At 27.7% G+C, this 21,028-nt stretch overlaps 1 protein-coding gene and 1 long non-coding RNA gene across 3 annotated transcripts; both read left to right on the top strand.

Annotated features, from left to right (window-relative positions):
- The first annotated feature begins 2,329 nt into the window (after positions 1–2,329).
- On the top strand, positions 2,330–7,007 carry LOC123260142 (uncharacterized protein DDB_G0288805-like). The gene is made up of 8 exons (XM_044721117.1): positions 2,330–2,465; positions 2,565–2,879; positions 2,951–3,253; positions 3,665–3,943; positions 4,039–4,473; positions 4,601–4,714; positions 6,006–6,130; positions 7,002–7,007. Exons 1-8 carry the CDS (start codon positions 2,330–2,332, stop codon positions 7,005–7,007), a joined length of 1,713 nt encoding a protein of 570 aa, XP_044577052.1.
- Positions 7,008–14,483: 7,476 nt separating this feature from the next.
- On the top strand, positions 14,484–15,727 carry LOC123259261. Of its 2 annotated transcripts, none has more exons than XR_006508201.1 (3): positions 14,484–14,517; positions 14,595–14,767; positions 15,621–15,727. It is a non-coding gene; the product is annotated as an uncharacterized LOC123259261 (long non-coding RNA). The 2 variants fall into 2 exon arrangements; XR_006508200.1 differs by lacking the exon at positions 15,621–15,727 and adding an exon at positions 14,884–15,332.
- The last annotated feature ends 5,301 nt before the right edge of the window (positions 15,728–21,028 follow it).

The raw sequence follows: 21,028 nt of genomic DNA, 5'->3' as shown, positions 1-21,028 counted from the left end.
ATAGAAATTAGGTCGTTTAAAAAGATTTAATAATTGTGGCACTAACGGAATTTCAATATAATAACTTACTTCCACTTTTTTGTTACATTTTTGGCATAACTTTTCTTTATTATCTATTTTAGTAAAGCACACAGAGCAGAAAAAATGACGTCTAATTGGTGACTGAATATTTTTAAAAAATTTTCGAAAATAATATAAAGATCTTATGCAAAAATTAGGTTTAATGCAATGTAAGCTTATGAGTGACAGCAAATCTGCTAATAAAGCTTTTGTCACTTTATGACGAATCATAAATGACAAAATACATAGGACACTTTCGCCTAAGGTTAAGGGAGCATTAGGATAAATAGGAGAATTTAGATGATCAGTATAAAACTTAGACTCATCTTGCATACAATCAGAACTATTATCAGATTCATCGCTACTAGATTCACTAGTACCGAACTGACTATCGTTCGATTGGCTTCCATTCCACTCACTGAAGTCATGATCATCAGAGTCACTGATAACAGATTCACAGTCCGTGTTACTTGACAAATTTATGAAATCATCATCTGATTCATCGTTGCCGAAATTATCGTAATGACTATTGATATTTTCACCGTAGTTATTATGATAATCGTCTGCGTTTTCAATATCATCGATTTCGGAACAGTCACTCGTGTCACAATTACTTGTATTGCCATCGTCTGAAATTTTTAATTGTTTATAATGAAATGAGTACTTTTATATTCGAAAAGGATATAAACTAATTAGTTAGCTTAAAGATATCAATAAATTTGAAGATATATCGCGTTACATATGCCAAAAGGGTGGATCTCGAATTATACGCCCTTTTAAGTCTGCAGAGCCAAAAAATTTCTCGGAAATTTAAAAAATTATCGAATTTAGTTAAATTTATATCAATTGAATTTTTTTGTATTCCAAGAGTCTTTTCTCCTTAATTTTTAGAGTCAGAAGTTCAAGACGTTTCATTTATAAAGCAGAAAATTAGTAAATAAGAATAAAATTTTTGTTTTATGTGCGCCCTTTGTCTAAGCGTTTTTTTTTTCTAAAAGTCAAAAAGATGTACATCAAAGAAAAAATTTATTTTTCATGTTTTAAGTAAATTTTTATATTCTTAATATTTTGAATTTTTCGGCATGAATAATTTTCTTTTATACCATCTTAGAAATTGTTACAATTTGAAAATATTAAACTGTTCTATCTTATGTATACACTAACAATATGACTTTGTAGGTTACTTTTCTATCTATGTAATGTTTATTATACTAAAATTAACAAAAACCTGATTTGTCGTTTTGTTAACTAAAAAATTTTTAAAATTTATTTAAAAGTTTACGAATATAATTTCTCCAATGGAAGCATGCTGGTTATCGTGAGAGAGAAAAGTCTTCAAAATAAAAAATTTCCTATGATAATGGAGACGTTGCTCAAATTTTTATAACTATTGATTTGTAATACAAATCCAAAACGCAAAAGCGCATTAATACAAATTTTGTATTAACGCGCTTTTGCGTTTTGGATTGTTAAAAATTAATTCAAATAGGCTAATAACTGGTGATTAACGATAGATAACAAAAAATACACGTCTTTCATAATTTGACTACCTTACATATCCGTACGTTTCTACCCATATAAAAAATCCCTGAATTAAATATACCTAGATGTTAAAAGTTTTTTTCTGGGTTATTTTTTATAAGTAATTTTATTTTATATAATTCACTCCGTATTTATTTATTTATTCATATCATATCAATTCAATACCTGTTTTACAGGTTGATACATTGGATTTGTCAGTAGAGTAATCATTGATTTCGTCATGAGTTCCAAATAAAATTTTTTTAATTCGATATTGCGTTGACCTTGAAAGTTTTTCAAGCTCTTTTCCACTGAACATATTTCTAAACAGAAATCAGTATCTTTATTGTATCATTTTCGATCACTCTATTGTATTTTATGTCGATAAAAAATACTTACATAATTTTAAATGCACATCAGAACTATTTTTATTATCCATTTATTTTTTATTCGTGGTTAAGAAAAGTAAACATAGAAAATTTCTAAAAGATAATCAAGATTTTCAAAATTCTCAAAAAGAATATGATAGAAAGGAGTTGAATAGTTTCAAAATTCCTTTATGTATTATATTTAATATTTTTCACCGTCATTAAATCATTGTTTATAGATTAATTTAATAAATCTGTTGTTCTCTAATTTGACATTAACAACCTTTTGTTTACTTTATTCGAATTTCATTTATTAACATAAATTAATTCATATGTTTATCGTTGCTATTACTGACAAACTTCTCAAACTTCAAATCAAAATGTCACGAAAAATGACAGAAAATATGTTTTCTCTCGTATTTTGGGAAGATTTGAAAACACACTCCGTAATTAAAACGAATTCCATTAAACACGCAAAAAAAGGTGGAAAGCTCACGGTCCGAAAAAATAACAAGAGTATGGCATTAAAAATTTTGTTGCAAGACGGTAAATTAATTTTATATTTTTTATTCTCTATTGTTGATTGACAAATTATAATTAAATTATTGTTTTAAGATGACAAAGAATATTTAGAAATGGTTGATGTAGATGAAACTGGAAAAATTATTTTAAATAAAATTAAGCAAAGAGTTGACAAAGAACGTAAAAAAATGAAACGAATCAAAACAGGCAGAAATGTTAATCCAAAGGCGAACGATGAAGAAATTATATCGGCTAAATCTATTTTTGACGTTGATGCTGAAAAACCATCTACACCATCCGGTAAACGGCGGACTATTGGTTTAATAATCACTTCAAGTGATGAAGATAATGAAACTGATAAAGTAAGAGTTGTGCCAAGGAAAGAATATAAAAATCAGACGCAAAATGGTAGATTTATTAATAATTTCTTATACTATGAAATAAACTGAAAAAGTCTTATCGTGTCAATATTTTTTCAGACTATGACGAATTCTCAGCGATGGCTAATGTCAGTGAGAATGAAGAAATTATAGCCAATGTAAAACCAAGTTACGTAGAAGAAACTGGAAGAATTCAAATAGGTAGAAACGTTGATCAGCCAATGAATCTTGACCAGAATCGAGTTTCTAGATCTTATTTTGGAGCTAATTTCCGTAAAATGTCTTCATTAACCGGCAAACGAAGAGCTAGCAGTCCAATAATTTCTTCAAGTGATGACAACAGTGATTCTGATGAAGCGAGAGCTTCACCAAAAAAAAACAATAACTATTGGATGAGAGATAGTAGGTTCATTTTATAATTTTCACTCTTTATTTCAAAATTCTTAAAATAACTTCATTTTTTTCTGGTCATGAAAAATCTTTAGAGATAGTTGACACCAATCAAAACGAAAAACGTGCTTATAAGGTCAGACTAAGTCTCGACGAAAAAGAGGAAAAACTTGATACAAATAGAAATGTTAGTCACCCAATAAATCGTGAAAAATTTCCATCCTCCAGATCATATTTTAAAACAAATTTTGGGAAGGTATCTTCCTTGACCGTCTAATCACATTCTAAAGATCTCATAATAAAATCTAGTGATGAAGAGAATGACTCTGAAAAAACGATAGTTGATCAAGATGGTAAATTTATTTTGAGTTATTTATATCAAGATAAATCGAAAAAATTTTATGATTATTTTATTTATTATAGATGATAAAACTTCGAAAAAACTTAACGTGAATGAAAATAAAAAAATGGCCTTCAGCAAAATGACATCAAATCTCGAAACTGACAAAGAAAAATTCCAAATAAGAAGAAAGGTTCATCCTCTAATGAATGATGAAAAGACTGCTTTACCTAAATCCTATTTGACAGCTAATTGTAGCAAATTACCTTCGTTAACCGTCAAACAGAAAGCTAGTGATCCAATATTTACATCTAGTGATGAAGACAAGGACTTAGATGAAACTGAAGTTATACCAAGAAAAAGTAAGAACTATCTAATCATAAATAAAATTTTTATTTTTAAATCTTTATTGTAAAAATTAATCAAAAAATTTTCATGCTAATTTTAATTTTTTCAGATGTTGAAAAATCTCTAGAGATTTTTGACGTTCATTTTCAGAGTCCAAGTTTAAAAAAAAAATATATAACCGCCCAAAAAGACAGACAACATAATTCATCTGTGAATAATGAAAAAATTTTATTCAGTAGACCTAAATTTAATACTGATTTACAAATACCATTACCGTCAACCTCCAAGAACCCCAAAACGAATAAAACTGACGATCTGAAAAAACTACCTTCTCTATCCACTAAGACGAACACTAACAGATCATTAAGTTTCGCAACTGATGAGGACAGCGATTATGAAGATATTCAAATAAAAAATAGCAAAGTTTTCGTTAAGGAGAATAGAAATACTGAATCAATTTTACAAAAAAATAAACTCCAAACGCGTCTTGTCCACTATTCAATTTCTTCTGAAGATTCTAGTGACAATGACAATGATACTCGAGGTAATCGTCAAGTAGCTATGGAAAAAATTTTTATGTTCAATTTTTAATATAATTCCGTTGTTGCATATAATACCTGACTTAATAAATAAATTATAAAATGTATAACAAATTTTTTTTGTATTTATAGTTAATAATCTTTCCAAAATAGATGATGATACCAGAGAAGTAAGAATTATGAACGAAACAAATAAGACAAACAATGAATCAACGAAAAAAAGCAACAACGATGATAATCTAAAAGGTAAAAAGCAAAAACTTCGAGAAAAAATTTTCTCTATACATTCTCTCGATTCTTCTGAAAACAAAAAAAATTCAAGCTTGAAAGCCTCAAGAGATAGGAAACGGAAAATAGCATCAACAGAAGGAAGTATGCAATTTTTTTGTATTATTTTTTATTAACTGTCAGAGTCTTTAGTGATATCAACACCATAATTTTCTTATTGTGACGCAGATTTATTTTGAATCATTTGAATAGTACTGCATTGGTGAATTTTATTTATTGAAGAAAGTTAATTATTACTGTTACTATCAAAGTTTTACCTTCTTATTTTTCATAATTTATTATTTTGCTTTCGATAAAATATACATTTCTTCAATAAATAATTTTTTGGTAGATTCCCTTAAAACTGGAATCTTATCTACAGATTTTTTTTGCAACAACTAATAGTACTCAAGCTGGATTCGTCCACTTAAAAATTTGGTTACGATCTCTTTGAGATTTTTATTGATAATTAGTAAAATTTATTTTTGAAGTTAATTATCGATCATTTACTTATAATTACTTATCATTCATTTATACAGAGTCCTCTAAAACGTTGAAACTTGACGACTCAGATGATGATGAATTTTCCACAGAGGGTAATAATGATATATATTTATTAATGTTCCGATTTTAACAATACATATAACACAAAGTTAATGGTTGTTTTTTTTATACTCCAGATTTGCAACTCTTTAAACAATTTTTGAAATTTAAACGCAGTAACGAACGACAACTAGTGAAGTCGTCTGCACATACAAAACAAAAAAATAAAATTGTAAACACAAAAAAGGAGGTATCGATAACATAAAATTAATCATAGATGTATATAACTTTGTCACTTCTTACTGAACTGTGAATAATAATTGTTTTTTCATATAGGTCAAGTTAATTGAGGGATCGGGGATCGTGATTAGTGAATATCGGCTGCTAATGATCACTAAATACAACACTAAAAAGGCCGGTCAAATGATACGAGGCTTATTCAGACTGGTACTCGGAGAAGAGAAACTTTCGCGGATGGTTCCCCTGAAGCAAAAAGAAGGCAGGGAATTAATTCCCGAAGACATTTCCGAAGCAATTTTTCGTAATTATTAACATGAACATTGAAATGCCAATTTTTTCTTAACTTTCCGCTATGAAAATCCATTATTTTCTAAAAATCGGGAAGTTATTTCATTTAAAATGTTAAAATTTATACTTTCTAAAAAAATTTTTTGGTTTAATTTCTTGATTAATATAATAATCAATTAACTAATTTTTTTTATTTCAGAATATGTTAATGCGAACGTGAGCAGAGGCCATGAAGTGAGTGTAGGCGAATTTCAAAGTATTGTCGGTACTTTGTGTTGCACTATTCGAGGAAAATTTAAAGCTAAAGAAATAGAAAAAAAAAAAGTAATTTAATTAAAGATAATGTTATTTATTATGAGTTTTAGAATTTTTAAGAATCCTTCGAAAGTATTTTTTGATAATTTACACGAGATACTTGGAACTATTTTTTTTTTTTTTTTCAATGAGACATAAAAATATTGTTCAAATCACCGAGATATAATTTTTTTTAATTTGAGGTTTGAATTTAAATTCTAATTACCTTTTTTTTCTGTTGAATTTTTTTCATTCATAAATCACGTACTGTCAATTTTTTTTTTTAATCTTAAAAACTTCGCCTTGTTTTGAACTATCATATTGATAAAAATTTTTACTTTTAGTAAATTTAATGATCTTTAAAAAAGCTTTGGACAATTGTTCTCTTACTCAACTCACATAAATTGTACCATTTATAAACATATTTATGATTCTCAAAGTTTTTTTTCCAATTTTTTTTGTTTATCTTTTTGAAATATGTTCCATGTAATGTTCATTGTAATAATAGTAATTTTTTCGCTATTATCAGCAAATGTTCTCAAGTGCAATCTATCATTTCTAACACTTTGATTGATATTATTGATCTGTGTACAAATTCTGGAGGACTTAAACTAGCTATAGACATAAATGAGTTGATAACTGTTTGTTTTTTTGTTAAGAATTTTGATGAAACTGAACCTAATACTTTTTTTATTATGAGACCGATTAATTTAACTGAAATAGACTGAGATAAGATGTAAAGAGCATAGTATTATAAGGGAGAGTGTGAAAGTTACTATTGTAAATTTTGTAACTTAAATAACTATTAAACTTGGCTTAAAATTAATTTACTTCTTTGTCATAAAATGTTAATAAAGACACTGTAACTTAAAATGATTTTAAATACTTACTTTATTCTCAGAAGTGAACTATAACCTTAAATTTGTTTTATTTATATGCATTTTTAAATAAAAAATAAATTTAATATCAATTTATTTGTATTAATTAAAGAATTGAGTCAATATAAATCAATTATAAATTAAGATTATTTATAAAATCATTCATGCGATTGTAAGTGGACTAAATCTAAATTTCAAGTAAGTAGTTATTTTTTAATGATTATTAAATCTAATTAATATTTAAAAGAAAAAGAAGATTAAAAACCTATAAATTAGCCCTTTCTCAGTAACTGAAAACAAATTTATTATAAGTTTGTTATGAATCTATACTAATATTATGAAAACGTAAAATTTGTAATAATAATTACTCGTGTAATATTAGAATCGGAATTCATTCACTGCAGTATCTAAATTGAACTACACCTTAATGTGAATTCTTTCATTTAAGTCTAATCCATTATTAATTCATACTAGAATTGAAAAATTATAATAATACCATTTTTTCTCCAAACTATTTTACGCTATTCTTAAGTTGGATTGATTTTGAAACAAATTCAGATTTGTGTCTAATTATAAATTTCATTATGAAAATCAAATTTAAGTTCATAATAAATTATAATTTTTTTTTGCACGGGGATCGCTTACATTGCATAAATAACTACCGTAATTAATTAATACAAGATTGTATAAGTACTGGACTTGACTATATAATTACTTAAAATTTTAAAATAAATGCTTACTGGTACACTAGTATAATGTAAGGCCCTAATGTAATATAATGTAGGCCCTAGTGGCCTGAAACTATATATTTCATTAAATAATTTCAGAGTAATTAATTAATCAATAGTTATAAGTTTTTTGGAGTTTTTCTATATCATATAAATTTTAAGGTACAGGAGTATCTACACAATATTCATTTATCTTTATCATATCATATTATATAATATAATAGCGTGGGATGATTAGTATGATTATAATTTATCCAAGCAGGAGTCGTTAAATGCTAAAAGTTTAACAAGAATCAGGAATCTTAGAATTGAATTAACACGCGAAATATCTGTTATACAACCGGTTATTTGTCGAATACTATGTATATACATCGGGGAGGGTTAGGCCAAACTAGTGACTCTAATAATTTTGTAAAAACATTTTTTTTCTCCTAAAAGCTTCTTAGATGTTTGAAGAGATATTTTAACTTCATTGTTCAAATTAGAAATGTTTCGATACAATTTTGTTCTGTATTTTGAAGCTAAAATTTGTATTTTTGCAAAATTTTCATCAGAGACTTGAAAAAAATTTTCACCTTAGTCAGTTATGACGGTGCTTGATAATGTCCAGTTACGGGTTTAAAATCTTTTAAAACTTTATTTTTCAACAAAATTTTGTTGTTTAAATGATACTTTTTAAATTAATTGGTAGATGCAGCGATATAAAATTGAACAGCAACAACCAGATACGTAATAATAGTACCAGTAGCCTGAAAAAATGATTATTTATTGACTATATTTTTTCAATAACATAACAAATTAAATTTTATTGATTTTACTATTCGAAAAAATCATAGGTGCAATTAGTTCTCACGATAAGAGTAATAAGAAGATAAAAGTATATAATAATTCACATAAATAAATAAATAATTCATCAAAGATATAATGATATCGGAAGTTTTGAATTAGCCAAAAGTAAACTTACTATTGCCAAAAAAGAGCGATCTAGTGGTATAATACCACAACAAGTGAATTCAACGGTCAGGTACGGAAGATGGGACGAAAACTTCAACAGCTTAAATCAGCAAAATTTATACAATTGTAATAAAATTATATTAACTTCGACACATTCGATTAAATGATGTGATTAATTAGATTCTTGAATATTTCTTCATCTATATCAAATCGATCTCGCAGTAAAATTATAACTAGTAAGGTTTTTTTATTCTAAAATCAGAAAATTTTGTTAGAAAAAAATAATATATTTTGCACCAGTCGATACACACCTGTTTAATTACTTTGGTAACTTCAGTAGTCAAGACTATCGAGATAAATATGGCTTGTAATAAAAAAACTATAGAGAAATGTCCCAAAGGATAATATATAGACGATATGACGTTTAAAATGACTGTAAAAATCAAACGTATAAATCTAACGGAGACGATAAGAATGACGATCAAAAGAGGAAATCCATAAAAACTTGCTATATCATCACAGACTTTACAAATTTCAACATATCTCATATAGGAAAGAACAACGGGCCCAGGCTTGCCCCAGGCTTGGCCCAACTCTGTTAAACTCTGGCCAAAGCTTGTAAACCAGTGTTGGCTCAGCCTTGGTGGAAGTCTGGACTGATAACATGGGGCCACGGTTGGTTGTCATGACTGGGCTAAGCTTGGTTGCCATGGCTGGGCCAAGTTTAGTTGCCAAGGCTCAGCCATAGGTAATTTTAAAAAATGTATTTAATTTTATTTCTGATGTAGAGCTAACGCAAGTTCAGGCCGCTTAACTCTTAATTTAAACCTAATTTTCGCAAGTTAAAGAAATAAAGTGAAATTCGCAACCGTCCTAACCGAGATTCGAACCCGAGCCGCGCGCTTGCCAGACCGATAACTAACCCCTACACCGTACGACGGATATGTTAAAATACATCTCATGATTCTCATAAACTAAATCTATAAGGTGACGAAGTGTGACGGTTTATTATTTATATAATTTATGTTATTTAATATTGTGTTTTGATGAAAATGAACTATTTTTTACAAATGTTTATAAGGTAAAAAAAATGCAAGAGTCAAGTTGTTACTTTAGACTTTGTAAATCGTTCTCTACATTTTTAATATATTATTATAAATTTTAATGTTTAAAATCATCAATATTAAACATTCAACCGTAAATTATTATATTTTAATTTTTTAAGACTATATCAATTTTGACGATATGCAATTATTTTGAATAAATAATAAATTTTCAATTTGTTAGCATTTGCTAACAAATATTCGTTAAACAAAAAATATTTATTGTTAAAAATTATATTACTTAATGATTATTTAACTTTGGATTTTACATTGAATGGCCAAGACTAGGTTACCCATCCTTGGCCCAAGTCTAGCGTGCCATCAAATAGCCAGAGCTTGGTGAGCCAGTCTTGGCCCAAGCCTGGCGCGCCATTGGACGGCCGAGGCTAGTTAACCCAGCCTTGGCCCAAGTCTGGTGTACCATCAAATAGCCAGAGTTAGGTGAGCCAGTCTTGGGCCAAGACTGACATGCCATTGGACGGCTGAGGCTAGTTAACCCAGCCTTGGCCCAAGTCTGGTTTACCAAAGGAACGGCCAAGGCTGAGTTGCCCAGTCTTGGCCCAAGTCTAGGACGCCAAGCCTGGCGTCCCAGTGTTGGCGCAAGCTTGGCCCCGTCGTTCAACTCTGGGGACTCCTACATGGGATACGCACGTTTTATGCAAGCGATATCGTTCAGAACTAACTCGAGATCGCAATAATTTGCTCTTGCTAGTGCCCAATTTCGAAAGTGTACAATTAATACCCTCCAATCGTAATTTCACAATATTTATAAACATTGTGAAATGAACCAGTGGCCAAGTTATTAAAAAAATCGGTAAACATATGAAGATCTTAACATGTAATTCTATTTCGAGAAATAGGAACAGCATGGCTAGAATACTTGCAAATACAAAGTTCACAAAAAATATCAAATCATTAGTATAATCACATCCGGCGTCATAATCCGCACAAGTATCTAAATTTTGATCCACAATTCGTAGTCGATCGATGAAATTAATCAGCAATTTTCCTCGTATTGTATAAGCTAACTCGATTAAAATGATACTTGAGTATGCAAAAGCCGCCATAGGTACAACAAATATCTTCAGCTGCGCGAAATCAGATTGGGTTGGCAGAAAATAAAAAATATTCCAAATATTGTACACTGCAGTAACAGCAATTAAAAGAAAGTTAAAAAATTTTCCGATTTGTGAAAAACAGCATTTATTATTGCTATTTTCAACTTCTCGTTTTCCACAAATTATTTTGAAGGTGTCGATTGAACAAGGTGATAATCCGTTTAATTTAAAGAAAAAATACTGACAAATCTCGGAAAGCTGATGACAAACTAATTTTATTTCATGAAAATTCATTTGAAATTTTTATATTATTCACGCGATTTTTTTTTTTTTTTTTCTTTTATACTAATATTCTTACTAATATTCATTGTAACTTTCAGTGAGCAATTATTATAATATTCCCGTGTCTTTCTTACAAAAATAAATAATAATTAATATGAAAAAAAAAAATTTGTAATGAGCATTGAAAGTTTCAGTTAAAGAAATTGCAGGTCTCATAAGTGAATAAATCTGCCTAGTATATAAACATTACCTATAGAATTAAAAAATGTATTTTAAACAATAGAAAATCGAATAGAATAAATTTAGTTACAATAAAAAGTCATTATTTCTTAGTCAAAAAAATATAGGTTTCGGATAAGTAATTACCAACATATAATATACTAAAACCTTCTCTGAAACACGCTGCATCTTATGGTATGAGTATTATTCCAATCGGTTCAGTAGTTTTCGCAGTATAATCGAACAAAAAAACCGGCTCTCCATTTATTAGTATAGATTAAAATAATTATTCTCTTAAAGAGTTTCGTATTTTAATAGAAAAAAATTTTACTCACGAGACAAGCATGAGTAAAAGTGCGATAATGTGGGATAATGAAGGTAACGTACAGTAAATTGCCGATCGATGTAGCTCAGGAGCCCAAAAAAAAAAAAAAAACAATTATTAATACAAACATTAAAAGTTATTGTTACATTCTGGCAAATTTTAAATTTATTTAAAAATAATAAATTATCATTTAAATTAATTCATTATTAATCGAGGTATTTCGTAACGGAAATACCTCGAGATAAGAGATTTCTCGAACGTCAACGCAGCTCAGTAGACTAAACAGTCTACGTTGTGAGATTTGGACTGCGATGATGTTCTCATAGGGCACAGTAAAAAATATTGTGTAAAATCAACACAGTTTGTGTGTTAAAAACGGTTGACACGAAATTTGTGTTGAAATTTCGACACAAACTTTGTGTTACTCCTTTTTAACACAAAGATTGTGTTGAAATATCACCACAAGAGGGCGCAAAGAATCTTACACTTTTAAAGTGTCAATCTTAACACAAAATAAATGTTAAATAATTTTATTTATTCTAATCAACTGTTTCACACTTATAAAATAATTTTTTTTTTATTTCCTCAACTGCAGTAAATAATATTTATTGAAAAAAAATTTTTTTTTTTTTTTTTATTATCTAGATTTTAATGAAACATCAACAGTTACCGAATGTAAATAATTGTAGGAAAAATTTTAAATAATTAAATCAAAAAACATATAAAACGTATAGGTTTTAGAAATGAAGCAGCAAAGTAAAAAATAAAATTGTCTTTATTATTTAATGATATTTATTATATTTTCACATTAGATTATAAGAAATAATTAGTTATAATAATAGAGTGATCTTCATTACACAGTAAAAAATATTGTGTTTTTGTGTCGAAAACGGTTTGTGTTAAAAATTGTAGTGTGTTAAAATAACACAAAGTTTGTGTCACTTTATTTTGTAAAATAAAAAATGTGTTATACACTCTTCATTAACACATTTTGTATGTTACTGTGGAATTAACACAAAGTTTGTGTCAAAATCTCCACCAATGTAACATTAACTTTGTGTTAACAGCGCGTCGGTTCTTTACTTTACGCGGCAACCGTTTTCACAAAGTGAGCGTCATTGGTATATCTATTTTGTTGATATTTCGAGTGTTAATAATAGAGTTAATTAATTTAAAATTTAACAATAAAGTGAGTTTATAATACGAACACAAAAATTGATGTAATCAACGGTGAGTTATTATTTATTTATTATTGAAATTTCTGAATACTGTAGATAACCTTTCTTTCTTCTAATATAACCTTAAAATTTGTTTTTATAAAATAAAGTACTCTTAATAGCAGATATTAAAAAAATATTTTCTGTAAAATTTATGATTATTATAAATTAAAATTTCTGAATTTTTTAACTGCTAGTTATTGATTTTTTTTATTAAAAATTTTTTTTTTTATACCAAGTATACAATATTTTAATTTATTTTTACGTAAGTTTTATTTTTTTTTAGATGAGTGGTAATTCATCTAACATTAAAAAATTTGATGTAAATCGAAATCAAAAAGTGACTGTCATGTTTATTCTGAAGTGGAATAGTACTAAATTTTGGGCCAAACTAAATTTGCCTGTTACGTTTAACGACTTTGTTTTAAAAGGTTAATCTTCATTTTCAGAAACTTTCAAATTTCAAATTTTAATTGTCTATTATTATAAAGTTATTGTTCATTGCAGCTCACGAGGTATTCTCGAACTTGAATAATTTGGATTTTTTCTTTGTCGATTCAAACGACGCTAGACTAGATATAATCTCGTCGACGACGTTCTTGCCAGTCCTAACAGTATGATTTTGAAAATTAAATGTGCTTGTTTTGTCGAAAACTACCCAATTAGGATACTTCTCGTAATTAATTTTAAATAAATAATTTGAGGTTAGGTTTATGAATAAAAATGCGTAATTTTTTTGGGGAACAGAATAAATTCGATTTATTTGTCCCCAGAGGAGGAAAACCTAGTGGTGCTAGGAAAAAACCTCCTCGAAAAGGTGTACAAGTAAGAATGTGTATGCGTGTATGTGTGTAAAATTGCGGCGTGGTGCGCAATAAGGGTGAGCTCAACCGCCTTGATAGAAAATAACTAATGTAAGAATTAGGAAATGATTTTTGCTAACGTAGGAGCTAGTTAAGATCGATTGTTAGTGCAATACTAGCCAATTGATAAATATATTACTAGTGTGGGAACTAGTTAATTGATTTATTTTGCTAGTGTGGGAACTAGCTGAATAAGTCGATATTAAATCGATCTTATTAGTAATTTTGATCGCAATGATCGTAATAAGTGAATTTATCAATAAATGCAGATGTTAATTAATGTGATATTGTATAAGTAAAACATTGACTAAAGCCGCGTGGCTGATGCAATTCTTGTTAACAATGGCGCGTATAACGGCCGCGTGGCGTCACATCAGTTGAATCTACTGTAATCTATTATTTGAAATAACCCACTGACTAATGACTCGACTTTAATTGATCCTATTTGTTAATTTATCAATGAAGTTAATTAATTTTTCCACTTATTGAATATTTAATGCGTTTAAAGAAGATGGAAGTACTGATAGTGGTTTTTAGAGAATCTTTGACAAAGGGTAATCGTACTAGTACAAATGTCCAAGCACAACTGACTACGACCGACCACGCGGCCGGGTTCTCTCCCGCTTACCCGAGGCGCGCATGAGCAGCAGCCATGAGCAATCCGATTACTCCCGATTTAGAGCGAAAAGACTCGAAATAGAGCGACAAAGCCCGAAGGCACAACTCTTATATAAATTCGTATATATATCAGTTTAGCAGCTAAACAGTGCTAACACTCAAATTCAGGGAAGTAAGTTTATTCAAATTTACTTTTTAATTAAACATATCCCACATGAAATTATTCATTGACAAATTTCAATGTACTAGATGAAGCTGTTGAATTCGAATTGCCAATAACACCTCATTCGTTTTCAGTGGTCGAAATTGCTGGTACATCTTCAAGTAACGACAGTAACTTAATTGGAGAAGAATTTCAAAGCATCCCTGCTAAAAAACCTAAACTAGAATCCGATCAACTACTTAGAGTTCTTACCAAGAAGGTAAATTATCTAATACATTTTTATAATTTTTTTAAATATTTATTTTAAAGTTTCTGATTTTTTTCTATAAAAAAAATAGTTATTTGTATATACTAAACTTCTAATTTTTTTAACAGAAATTGGAAAAATTAATTCTTAATAGTCCACATGGATTTGATTTAATAAAAGAATACCATGATCAAGGTCTTTTAAGTGACACCAACCGTAAAAGAGTTGTGTCTTTTATACTAAAAGTTGGGAACTTTATATTGGGACATAAATTTTACAGAAAATATTTTTTTAATATCTGCTATTAAGAGTACTTTATTTTATAAAAACAAATTTTAAGGTTATATTAGAAGAAAGAAAGGTTATCTACAGTATTCAGAAATTTCAATAATAAATAAATAATAACTCACCGTTGATTACATCAATTTTTGTGTTCGTATTATAAACTCACTTTATTGTTAAATTTTAAATTAATTAACTCTATTATTAACACTCGAAATATCAACAAAATAGATATACCAATGACGCTCACTTTGTGAAAACGGTTGCCGCGTAAAGTAAAGAACCGACGCGCTGTTAACACAAAGTTAATGTTACATTAGTGGAGATTTTGACACAAACTTTGTGTTAATTCCACAGTAACATACAAAATGTGTTAATGAAGAGTGTATAACACATTTTTTATGTTACAAAATAAAGTGACACAAACTTTGTGTTATTTTAACACACTACAATTTTTAACACAAACCGTTTTCGACACAAAAACACAATATTTTTTACTGTGGGTAACCTGAGATGCAACGTCACTAAAAACTCATTATATAAACTCTTTGTAATTATTATTCCATATACATTCTGTATACAGACTTCTTCTGGAGCAGTCAATCCGAGGACTTAGCAGAGGAGCAATCTCTGCTGGCCCGAGGCTGAACCTGCTTATTCCTTATTAATAAATCTATATTTAATTGTCAATCGATTAATATGGAAACTCATTAAAACCTCAACCCAGGGTTGAGAGCGCTTATCAGCGTTCCACCCTGGTTTCTTTACCTGGAGCGCTAGCCAGCGTTCAGGCTTCCTGTCCATTACCTACCTGGGAGCAGGTAAATTTAAAGTATTCTTAAAAAATTATAAATTGAAAAAGCTATTTCGCGGAGGAATCAGTGACACGATCCACCTGGAGTCTATCGACTTCCTAATGAGGTCAAAACTTGGACTTAAATTATTTAAAATTAGTTACCCAAAATTTGGGAATGTAACATTATAATTTTTATTTTTCACGACTATCATTTATCTTCATCATTTAAGAGTTTTTCATGTCATCGTGATCTTGTCTAGTTATATGTTGGTCAAGAACTATGAATGAAAATTCCTTATCTTCCCTAGTATTGATTCAATGTAACTCTATCCATACTTGGTAACTAGTAAGCTGAAAACAATAATAATTCATAATAAAAACAATGGAATTATTTCATAGACATTTATTAAATATTTTATTATTATTACTAATCATGGAGATTTTAGAGAGTACATTGTTAATTCCTAACAAATTAATGAAATATCTTTGGTCTGTCGCAACAACAAAAATACTTTTATTTTAACTTGTTAAGTATATTGCACGGGCCGCTTAATAATCGCTTACATTACATAAATAACTACCGTAATTAATTAATACAAGATTATATAAGTACTGGACTTGACTATATAATTACTTAAAATTTTAAAATTAATGCTTACTGGTACACTAGTATAATGTAGGCCCTAGTGACCTGAAACTATATATTTCATTAAATAATTTCAGAGTAATTAATTAATCAATAGTTATAAGTTTTTTGGAGTTGTTCTACATCATATAAATTTTAAGGTACAGGGAGTATCTACACAATATTCATTTGTCTTTATCATATCATATTATATAATATAATAGCGTAGGATGATTAGTATGATTATTATTTATCTAAACAGTAGTTGTTAAATGCTAGATGTTTAACATGAATCATGAATCTTAGAATTAAATTAACACACGAAACATCTGTCATACAACCCGTTATTCATCGAATACTATGTATATATAATATACTTATATATTCATATTAGAATGAGTATACGCAGTGAAATTTAATGACGATATGCATCATGATTTGTGATTAAATTAATAATACTGGTAGCTTAAACTCGATACATCAAATAATACAAAATCACTAGATAATTAATTAGTAATTCATTATCAATGTATTAATCTATAAACACAATGGACTATACTTTAAAAATATAAAAATATAATATTAATTTAAATTCATTAATCGTCCCAAACAACTTTATACACATTTTTAACAGTCTCTTTCCAGTTAGTCATAGCTTTATTTCTACTGGAATTTTTTCCGTTCATCTCTCCTTTTCATTATTTATGTTACAATTTTGGCTTAAACGAAGGACGTACATTTTATCTTAAAATAAAATTTTCAATCATATCAGAAAGCTTACAAGCTTTTGCGTTAAAAATTATTACAGCTTATCTTCAGTTTCTCAGAATCAATCCGTTGCTTTTTGCAATTTTTACATCCTTTTATGGTTTTTACAAATAAATTTACCATCAATGTAATACAATTAAAAGTAATTATTTCGGCGATTGGTGCCTTCCCAATAATTCGTTAGAATTATTTCAATTTTACTTTACATTCATTCAGATTATAACTCAATTTCTTCGAAATTTTGCATACATACTCGTACAATTGATCTGTGTTGTTTATAAAAATTACAAGACGATACAAAAATTTTAATGATACTCGTACGTGAAAAAAAAATTAATTACTTATAACTGCTATTATTAAACTCAATATAATACAGCTTTTAATGACAAATAATAATGAATTTTGCTTAATTTAATAGCTAGATACAGTTTCATAACGCAATTTATAAGGTAAAATACGTAATCCACTTTAAGTCTATGATTAAAGTGATTATGTATGATATAATAAATACACGGGATAATGGAGCATCAATAAATCACAGATTAAAACTAAGCTAATTCTGTAAGAAATTATTATCACATGAAAAAATATGTATCAGTTGCACCACATTCGTATAACACATGAATACTTAAACATTGTGTCGGACGGATGATCCGCTTGTCTTCAATTGGATCATCATGATTTATCAATTTTTCTTTTTTATCATAAAAATATACAAAGAATTAAAGGTTAAATTATAAGTAAAAATTTACATGTTTCCTAAAAAATAAATAAATTAATTGTGGCTAAATTTTTTTTTTAAGTATTAGTAGTAGTCGTCACAACTTAACATATTTTTGGAAGTTCAACTTTGGCATGGTTTTAATTTAAAGCGCTTTTTTAATTTTTCAACATTTTTTCTTTTAATTTACAATTTTTGCTTTGAAAAAATTCAACTAAATTTTATACTTTAAGAATTTTCTGACGTAACTCGAAATTATACATTTCAATTTTTGGAAAAAGTCCTAACCTAGAAATGATCAGTAAACATCAACGCGTAATTACAAAAAATGATAACTTCAAATACAAATTAATGCAGTCGTTATTTGATAAGACACAATTTATAAAAATTTTTTTTTCAATAAATTTTTAAGTTTTAAGTTATAAATTTCAAAAATATATAACTGTCAGAAAACTTAATTTTTTCTTAAGAAATTATTAAGGGGGTATTTTGGTCTACAAGCATAAAATTTTAGGTAATTTTTGAAGTGTGGTAAAAAAAAGGCAATCAATATTTTTACTATACATTTTTTTATAAATTATTTATTAACTTTATAAGAATACAGAAAAAAATAAAAAAAGTTGAAAATTCAAAAAATTAGCAGCTGATGAAGTTAAGGGGTCTCAAAAAATTGGCACATGACGATACCCACGATTCCAATCCTCCTAGCAATCAGAAACAAAAAAATAAAAAAGATTATTAATCTAAAGTAATGTCGCTATAGTTGGAACCACGGTCATCCCCAAATTTCAATTTTTACTATTTTAAAAAAATTCGAAAAAGTCAAAAAAAGTGGTAAAAAAAATGTTTTTTTTTTCAGGCAGTCGCCATTTTGTGAAAAAAATTTTTTTTTAACTTTTCCGTAGTTCCAACCATAGCAACATTACTCTAAATTAATAATCTTTTTTATTTTTTTTTCTGATTGCTAGGAAGGTTGAAATCGTGGGTATAGTCACGTGCCAATTTTTTGAGACCCTCCCACTTCATCAGCTACTAATTTTTTGAATTTTCAACTTTTTTTATTCATTTAATTTTTTTTTGTATTCTTATAATGTTAATAAATAATTTATAAAAAAATGGATGGTGAAATTATTGATTGCCTTTTTTTACGGGACTTTAAAAATTATCTGAAATTTCATGCTTCTAGACCAGAATACCCCCTTAATTTAAATATTATAATATTAAATAGCGTTAAGAATGATTAAGGTTAATTTTTAATTTATAAAAAAATATTGCGTTGAATAAACAATCACTTTTTAACCAGATAAACTCCTCAATTCAATTATTTTTCTTGTTCTCTCAACGAATTTTGTGTAAGCAACTGCATCATACATTCATGAACATTAATGTGTATGATCTTATTTTTATACATAATGCATGACAAATGTCCATTTATTAGTAGCATATACAAATAACGATCATAATTGCAAATAGATATCTCAACCTACAAATATGATAGATAATTTAATGGAATTTTAATTTCTTGATTGCAAACATTTTACATGTACAGAAATATGATTTTTCTTTTTTTTTTTTCTACTAATGTAATGTAATGATGTAATTTCTGGTTACAGTATGAAGTTTACAGAAAATTTACCCTTTTTAAAGTCAACTTTTTTCTGAAAGAGTCGTATCGTAATTCAATATCAAGTTAAGCGGAGGTAGTTTGCGCTATTAATTGGGGAAGACAACTAGATTGTGTTCGGACGTACGCTTGCCTTATAGTAATCACATAAAAATAACATCATACCAAAATTGAAAATTTTCCCTGAATAATAAATATTTAACATACTGTTGCAATGAGCAACTTTATTTTCTTTATATTATTAATAATGAAAAAATTACGTTTACTAATTCGAAATGTTATCATGGAAAACTACGTTGAATTTGACTTTAAAAAGCGATCAAACTTTAACTCTCCTGACATTATCACTCTTACGTACTTAAAAACGTTTATTTCAAATTGTGAAAAATTTTTGTTTTTTCAATTTTATTTTTAGTTTAATTTACTTCAGCAAGTTTATTTAATGGTTTTTGTACTGTTTTAAAGTTTATCATGGTTCTCTGACAACGTAGTATCCCAATACCTCAAATTATTGTCCTCTCACAGGCGATTTTCATTCAATTTATAGAGTTATTATTTTGCGATGGTTACTGAGTCGAATGAAAAATAAAAATATTTTTTAGGACAGTCAATAATAAGCAAATCAATTATTAGCCACTATCCATCATAAATAGTAATATTTCTTTTTAGTTTTTCACTTTTAAGAATAAGTTTTTATTCTAACTTAATTTTTGGAAATTATATTAACCTGATAAAGAAATGATTCAATCCATAATAATAAAGTTAGCCGACATTTTAGATTTTTTTATTTTGCTTAATTTATTAAATTTTAACTAAAAAATATTTTTAAAAAATTGCACTTATAGTTTTTGAAATTTTTAACAAATAAAAAAAAATTTTTTTATTTTTTTGTAATAATTCTTTGATAAAAAAAATCATAAAAAATTTTAGATGTCGGCTAACTTTATTTTCATTTCAATCCATGCAAAATATATATCTACACTGAAAGAAATTTTCTTCAAAAGTTACTGTTAACTTCACGGTAATCATGAAACAGCCTCATCATTTGTCGGTAAGTGAGATAATGTTCAACTTTTCTTCAATAAATTTTACCGTAGTCTGCAGTAAATTTCATTAGATTTTCCATGAATGAATTTTTTCGTAATTTTTATTTTAAAAATGCCAATAAATTAAGGGCCGCCTTATTTCTCAATATTACAGCTAATTTAACGGTAATCCTTAAAGAAAATTTCTTTCCGTGTATAAATTAGTCAACTAAAATTTTTCTAAATTGCTTCAAGTTATTTTTAATCATTTCAAATTAGATTTCTTAATCAGGGAATAATTCATTACCTAAATTCAAAATTATAATTTACTCTAAGTATAAACCAGTAAAGCAATATTTGACAGAAATAATTTACAGATGTGAATACAAAATTATTTATTGATAGACAATTTTGAAAAATTCATCAAAATTA

The sequence above is a fragment of the Cotesia glomerata genome, linkage group LG2, assembly GCF_020080835.1.
Source record: "Cotesia glomerata isolate CgM1 linkage group LG2, MPM_Cglom_v2.3, whole genome shotgun sequence".
In the NCBI taxonomy this organism is placed as follows: Eukaryota; Metazoa; Arthropoda; class Insecta; order Hymenoptera; family Braconidae; genus Cotesia; species Cotesia glomerata.
The sequence above is the reverse complement of the archived record's forward strand: the minus strand, read 5'-3'. Positions and strand labels throughout refer to the sequence as shown.

What these genes read in the sequence shown, in the direction of transcription:
- LOC123260142 (XM_044721117.1), top strand. Translation starts at nt 2,330, where the DNA reads ATGTCACGAAAAATGACAGAAAATATGTTTTCTCTCGTATTTTGGGAA. An exon ending in GGTCCGAAAAAATAACAAGA is followed by an intron (nt 2,466 to 2,564) that starts GTATGGCATTAA and finishes TATTGTTTTAAG; the next exon opens with ATGACAAAGAATATTTAGAA. An exon ending in TAACTATTGGATGAGAGATA is followed by an intron (nt 3,254 to 3,664) that starts GTAGGTTCATTT and finishes TATTTATTATAG; the next exon opens with ATGATAAAACTTCGAAAAAA.